Source organism: Diadema setosum, chromosome 2 (assembly GCF_964275005.1).
Source record: "Diadema setosum chromosome 2, eeDiaSeto1, whole genome shotgun sequence".
NCBI lineage: Eukaryota > Metazoa > Echinodermata > Echinoidea > Diadematoida > Diadematidae > Diadema > Diadema setosum.
This window is the reverse complement of record NC_092686.1, coordinates 7,730,254-7,738,298: the sequence shown is the minus strand read 5'-3', so window position 1 is coordinate 7,738,298 and position 8,045 is coordinate 7,730,254. Positions and strand designations below refer to the sequence as shown.

General features: G+C 37.3%; 1 protein-coding gene across 1 annotated transcript; it reads left to right on the top strand.

Annotated features, from left to right (window-relative positions):
* Positions 1-1,876: 1,876 nt before the first annotated feature.
* Positions 1,877-6,584, top strand: LOC140238061 (metalloproteinase inhibitor 1-like). The gene is made up of 4 exons (XM_072317988.1): positions 1,877-2,021; positions 2,729-2,944; positions 4,145-4,272; positions 6,213-6,584. The coding sequence occupies exons 1-4, from the start codon at positions 1,877-1,879 to the stop codon at positions 6,582-6,584; spliced, it is 861 nt and encodes a 286-aa protein (XP_072174089.1).
* Positions 6,585-8,045: the final 1,461 nt, after the last annotated feature.

Sequence of the window (8,045 nt, the reverse complement as noted above, 5' to 3'; positions counted from 1 at the left end):
ATATTGTTCTTTACACGGGAAACTGCTGATAATTGTCCGGACTTCCCCATTAATACAACGGTTAATATCACAACAAAGATAACTTAGCATTTTCATCCCTGATGAAAGAGGAAGTCTCCCCATTTTCTTTTTCTTTTTTAACAATTCAATTGGGATTTATTTCCATCAGTAACCAGGATGCCATGCACTGATCAATAAGACCACTCCTTCGTTGCTGGGGACGGAGTCTATCGGCAGTGCTAAATCCAAATCTTTGGACACGTTTCTGTTCCACTGAAAGTCGAAAAATCATGGCCCAGAAAAAAACTTTAATTTCTTGCCTTTCCTTTGACAATTTAGCCTCGAAATTTTGGCAAATGATAGAAGAAATATCATAATACAACATTTTGCCAAAAACAGAAATTTGATGGTTTTGACTGATTTTGATGATTGCATTTCAAACTCAATTTTCTCAGCTCAACTGTCAGCGACTCTGGGATCCTTTTGTCGTGACGGGTCACACAAGTATATGTAAAGTAAGCATTATACAATCATAATTTTATCATATATTGTCACGTTTTAATAAATACCCATTGGTGATAAATGCATTTTTCTATCATGTCATTCCTTATACATATACATAAATGAAAAAAAAAATGAAATGAAATGAAAAACAACACACACACACATATGCATCAAATAAGAGTAATACACCAGGCAAACATATCAAATTCTGACAAAGGAAATTTGGGAAAGTGATAACTTGATTGGTGCAACACAAGAAGTACCTATTTCATCTCATTTGTAGTTTTAAGGCTTCACAGCATGCCACCATGAACAATCCTTTTTAGTCCATGATAAAATGATTGTTTTAATTAAAACATGATTGATGATAAATATTGCCTTGAATATTGTGTTTCTCAAACTTCTCATTCTGTATCATCGAATGATGACAGCATCTGCACATTGATATGTGATGAATATATCAGTAACTGTATTGCTCATTTGTCATATGCCAGTGATTTGGTTGTATTATCAATAAAACATCAACATCAGCAAGAAAAACTTGAGATGGGGAAATAAACAAAACAAAAAAACATAGAGACAAATTATCTGTAACCAGTGGTTTCTGGGAAGCTTGTGTGGCACCATAGGTAGCTCCATGGTGAAACTTGATAGGATTATTAGCTATTTAAGTAGACACGTTGCGTAACGGTTACCCTGATACGAATTTCCTTGTTCTTATCAGTTTTTCCCTTTTGTAGGAAACCAAACCAGCTTCTGGTAAATCATTACTTGGGTTGAGCTGGCGCCACTAAACCTTCAGACGGATATGATGAACACATGATTGAAAAAGCAGACTAAGAAAACATAGAAGAAATACAACGGAGGATGTTCATTTGTCCACTTCGGCCATCTCAGAGTTACAAACATTGGTAGACTTTATGTGGCCCGACATCTGATAAGAAATAATGAGTGACTGACCATGTATGGAAGAAATAGCTTCAAGATAGAAAAAGAGTTGGTAGCTCAGATAACATTATCTCACCAAGTTGTGTGTGTGGGTGTGTGTGTGTGTGTGTGTGAAGAAAAAGAGAGACAGAGGTTGAGAGAGGATAAAAAATTTGTAGAAATGATTCAGATGTTCCACACGTCTCTCGGGTATAAAAAGTTAGTAGACAACATTGGCTGGTCAAGTAGTGCAGGATAGAGTGGGAAAAGAAAGACCATCTTGAGAGCTAGTTTGGACAATTCACTTGAGGAACAACAGATCCTGTGTCGTGGTGTTGTAGATGCAGATACGGACCCGCCCTTCTTGTGTGTAGAGAATCTGTGTTTTGGCCATAGGAATCGCTCTACGCTTATTCTACCAGTCTTGCGATCGACATTCGGCACCATGCATGAACGGTGTCTTTGTTTCTTTGGCAATCTTCTTCTTCTTCTGGCTCTTCTGCATTTCTCGAATGCATCTGACGATGTGGTGTGCACGGGAATCTGTCCTATTGTCCATCCGCAGCAACACTTTTGCAATGCAGACCTTGGTACGTACGGTTGCGCAAGCAAATTCTTTTACTTTTCCTCCTTGTTTGCATATCAATAGACGGGGACGAAAAATGTAGAATTGATTGTGGTTTAGAACGGTACAGAAATGCAGAGGAGATATTGCTGTGCAAATAATTGAAAAGAAAAAAAAAACAAAAAACAAAAAAAAGAAGATCTAAGAAAGAAAGAAAAAAAAGACATATGGGCAAGGAAAATGTTAAGTATCAAATCCTAGCAATGTAATTCAATTCAAGAAAATAAGAAGTATATTGTTACATTAACTATGAGAAGATTACTGTATGAAAGGACTGGCAGGGGGACCATGCTCAGAATATACTAGTTTTAACAAATTCAATTTATATGTTTTAATGTTTTTAATCAAAAACACTTAAATTGACATCCAGCTTACAAAAAGGGGGTAAATGGATTTTAGTGCTCTTCATGATGGTAAATCAGTAAGTAATTTACATAGTGCTTGGAACTTTTAGGTGTTCACCTACTTCTTTTAATTTTCAGACATTATTTCTCTGAATAAAGCGTTGTAAAGTTGACAGATGCGCTCTTAATCTCATTGCAAATTAACCTTTTGCTCATACACATAGAAATTCACCACAGCTTTATCATACAGCACATAGAGTGTCAAATTTAAAGCAATAGGTCACTTACTAGTATATTCTAATCATTAATATGTTTTTGTTCTTTTTAGCCTTCAAACTGATGGTGACTGGAGTTGCCCTTGTGGATTCTGATTTCCGAGTGGTAGACCAATATTACAGCACTGCCATCCGCTACCGAGGTGTAGTCATTGACACTTTCAAGGGTATTTCTTGGGCCGAAGAGGGCATGGAGGTCGATTTTTACACCCCTCGTTGGGAATGTGAAATTCCCACTCCAGAGATGGATGTAGAATATCTCATCGCAGGTGAGTTCCGCACAAATTCTTTTGGAACACTATTACATAAAAGTGGTGGCAGAAACCTCTTATAAAACAGGTTTCCATATCTTAGCCATTAAAGTGGTACTTTCAATATCATGCATTGATATATGCCACAAACTACCTTTATACGAGATTTGAGCCGAGGTACTTAAGATTCAGTTCATGTGTGTACTCCCCTGTAGCTGATGGCAAAAAAATAGAAAACTAATATATATATATATGTATATATATATATATATATATATATATATATATAGAAGAGTTTGTTCGCAAAAACCGATAAGTCCATATTTGCCAAATGGAGATATTTGCGATTGAAGGTCAAGAAAAATAAGGAGAATAATAAGAAAATTTTTGCTTCTTTTGACCATAACTTCAAAAATGTACCTTTATATGTAGTGACCAATATATCATTTAAAAGGTATTATTTTGTACTTTATGACAGAGACCGTACTTCAAAATCATCAAAAATGGACTTATCGGTTTTTGCAAACAAACTCTTCATATATAAGTGTGAACACGATAAATGTAAACATACTATGCTTTCAATAAGTTGCAAAGCTGCTATTAAAACCAGGCAAACTGTGGTAGTCTAGTCTGTAGGATGATGAATACATACCTATTGTGAAGACTGAAGCTTGCTTGACCTGGAATAAACTTTCATTCATTCAATTCAGGAAATTTGCACTTATCAAAGACTGCTAAATACCTTGTGCAAAGACAATAGGGCATTATCTATCTTCAAAAGACAAGAACGAACATGGGAATGCATGGGTGGCCCAATAAAATAAATCTTCATTTGCTGCCAACCAGAGTACGTGCAAAAACCATGAGTAGCCCCGTCAGCACAGGAATCAAAACATAAGGTCTTCAGGAACGGTCCATTCCAGTCAAGATTTAGCTATGTGTGTACTTCCCCTAAAAAGTATAGTGAAAAAGCAGTACACAATTTTGTTACAAGAATTCTAAAAATATCCAAGCTTGGACAGCCTTCCCACTCTATGGTATCCCCATACTACCATGTCTTTAACCCGTTGAGGATGGACTAATTTTGCTACAACACGCATTTCCCATAGACAACTGCCTGAGTATATTCGGGACTCGTCCTCAACGGGTTAAGGTTCCAAAAACTGTGAAAAGCTGATAAATACTCCTTTCTTGTACTCTCACTTTTTTTTTCTTTAGGGAAAGTGCGCAATGGTGTTCTAAATGTGACAGAGTGTGATGGCCTTGCTGTCCCGTGGTCTAACTTAACTTCGGAACAGAGGGTTGGCATTGAGGGGAAATACAACGAGCAATGCATATCCTGTGAGGTAAGATAAAATGCAACTTGTTCCTGACAAGACAATCACTATCAAGGACTAAAGCTTAATTCATGTGTTCTCTAATTCTCCTCAATTGTGTTGTTGGATTTAAACTTGCTTCTTCCCAAATTCTCTGAGAACCTTTAATGTGCCCAAAGAAGATTCTTTTTGCTCATCGACAGAGAACGGACAGGTTGGTAATCTGCCAGTGCAAAAGCAGTCAAGCAGTAACATTATTTACCTTTTAGTGATCGTGAATTCTGTAATCTCATTGGTCAACCACGTAATTTATAAAATCACGAATTACCTGTGTTACTCAGACCAACCACTGAATATTTCCCGTATTCTGTGAATAAGGTCATATTGTGCGCATGCCCAAATCGGCCACTGAATGTTTTCCGTATTCCGTGATATGACGTCATGATATTACACAGCTAGCTGCGCGTGTACGTATGCGCGCATAATCAGCTCGCGATACGTAAGTCAACATCAGGGCCGGCGCACTGTTTTCAAAATTGTGGGGGCCCACTTCCGGGTTCATGAGCTAACAAGCAAAAAAAAAAAAAAAAAAAAAAAAAAAGGTCCTCAGCTCATCTCTTCCCATCCACTTCCGGGTTTCTTCAGCTGACAAGCAAAAAAAAAAAAAAAAAAAAAAGGTCCTCAGCTCATTGTCTCCCCTCCCATTGTAGTGCCTCTTACATACTTCCGGGTTGAAATAAGTGTGGAGGCCCAAAGTGATGACACCTTATGTATTCCTTTGTATGGTGCCGGCGATTTCAACATCATTCACAAGAGGAAATCAGGAGAAGAAGGTTAGCACAACGCCCAAAAATGTAGATCTACACTTAAAAAGATAAAATCGTTACCCCCTGCTTGTTCTTATGAAATACAGGCAAATATCTACGGTCTGGTGCCATATTCCATTCAGCCTCCGGCCTCATGGAATATGGCACCAGACCGTAGATATTTGCCCGTATTTCATGAACAAGCAGGGGGTAACTAATAGTATCCCCTTTTCACACAGTCAACAACATGTGCCATCAAAATTGCATATGAGATAAGAATAGAGCATGTGCTGGGCTCACAGACCTTTTTTGTTATACACTATAAGGGCACACAATCCAGTCAGCAAAAGTCAAAATCTTGTGAGCTCAGCCCCAATCGCTGTGTACATCTTTACATGGGCTTTACAGCAAAATAAGTGCACTTCTACAACTGAAAAGGTAATTCAGACAAAAATGCATGCAGTTTTGATGCAGACAAAGAACAGAGATAGATAGAAACGCTAATCTTTCATCATTGGAATATTGGTTATTGGTGTTGTTACTGGAATATTTTCCTAACACAGTATATCGATCGCCTGAAACAATACAATGCAACCTATAAAAGCATAATAGAGAATACGGGTGCTACAGAAGCAAGTAATCTCTGAGAATACGTAAAAGTCATTCATCTTCTGCAGAATCCCATGTCATCTCCAAAGGGTTAAAGGGTGTGTACAGTTCTGGTCGAGGTCAGGATTTAGCTTTTAACATTTTGCGAGATATTCAGAAACCACTCTATGAGATGTCAAAGAGCATGCAATTCTAAAGGATATCAAAAGTTTATTTGACGAAAATCAGTTTTGAAATGGCTGAGATATCCAAAAACAAGGTGAAACAAAGACCTCAAAATAAAGTTGTGGCTGTCGCCTTTTATTATTATCATTTTTTTTTTATATCTCAGCCATTTCAAAACCAATTTTCATCAAATAAACGTCGAATCCTTCTTAAAATCACATGCTCTTTCATATTTCATAAGAGGTTTCTCATTATCTCACTTAGAAATGTTCAAAACATGAATCCCTTACCTCAACCAGTACTGTACAGTCCCTTTAAGAACCAATGATTAAAGATATTTGTTTCCTCTGGGGAGTTATTCATAACCATCACAACAATGTCTGCTTGCAGATAAGCTCTGCCCGTGTCGCCAAGCGCATGTGGGGAGAGCTGGTCCTAGCGGGCCAGGAATCCGGCTTCTGGAGCACCGATCTCTGCTTCTTCAACCCCATCCAATCCCAGCAGTATGGCGGGAAGGACTGCGAGACTCTCTACTCTATATGCGCGCCGTCTTTGGAGGACAATGGCGCCACCTGTGCCTGGGAGCAAACTGCGGCGTACACTGACTGCTTCAAAAGGAGGGAGGATCTGTGGTTTTTTATGGAAAAGGCAGAGCCCGCCTTCAACTGCGAGTCTGACTGCCGCTCCCAGCCATCTAAGAAACTCCGCTGGCAGTGCACAAAGCAGAAAAAGAAACTGACAAGGAGGGGGCAGTGCTCGTAAAGAAGAAGGTGGAAAAAAAAAAAGAGAAATTTTACAAATTCTCAAACTTTCTATTTGATATCACCTTTGTTTGTCATTTCTACTTATGTGATGTAGATTATGGTGCAATAGCATATTGTTTTCCTCAATACACGTATGTGTATGGCTGCTATTCATACGAGAACACCTGCTTGACTTTGTTGGTATTATTGTGGATGCATGCCTCAGTAGTATGTGCAGTAAAATGCTACATCAATAATGCATTGGTTTTTGTTATTCATTTTGGCTAATGTGTTCTTTTAAGAGTATTTCTGTCTGTTCTGATGTCATCATTGCTCTAAAATGCATCTGCTTTCAGGAAGATTGACATCAGTTATGAAGAGACAATTGAAAACACATGCACGCACATACATGTAATATGAATATGAATGAATATTCATCTTTATTTCACATATATGTATATAGGCCTACAAAGGATAAGTTACATTCATAGGTACATTCATAAGATGACGTGGTGTGTTGAGCAATTAACGTAATCAGGTGATAAACTTTGAATAAATCTACATGAGCTAGCATATATTTCTTTCTCGAAGTCTGGCTTATGTCTCTTGAATTCAGATAGCAAGTCCTACATGTGTATATATACATATGTATGTAATATGAAAATATGCATTTACAGATATATATATATATATATATATATATATATATATATATATATATATATATATATATAAATTATATATACACATATATATATACATATATATATAAATTATATATATACACACATATATATATATACACACATGATATCATTTACTTATAACTCTGAAAAGGAATTTAGAAATTTAAAGAGAAAGGAAGAGAGAGAGAGAGAGAGAGAGAAGGGAGAGATAATATGTGAGCATATTTTAAGACACATATCTCTCTGACCATCTGTACTATGTATCGACATATTTTGTATTTATTCAACCTCATTGTGATAGCCATTTATCTCAGCAACACTGTACAGAAGGAATGACAGAGATGTATAACCCCCCTTTCTGCTGACGTATGAGATGCAATTTCCAAACACCCAGGTATCTATCCCTTTCATGCCTGGACGCCTCCTCAACAAAGGAAGGTGCGGCAGTTACCAAATTTCACCCTGTCATTCTCATCATTGTAATGCATGGTGTGAATTATTTTGGGCTAAAAAAAAAAAAGACAGAAAAAAAAAACTTTCAAATGGTGATGGGAACAACAATAAAAACCATCATGTATATTTCTCGCCAACTATTGTCATAATTTGAGTGTTTTTATTGCTGGTCTGGAAATTAACTCTGCTGACTATTATTTCCTCAATGCCACGAGCACCATTTTCGGTTTTTGCTTCCAGTTCTCTCACAGATATCACACCATGAGGTGTGTAAAAGTTGCTCTTTACCAGGATACTATACTGCCTGGCAGGTTCAATTTAGAGTACTATGAACTCGTGTC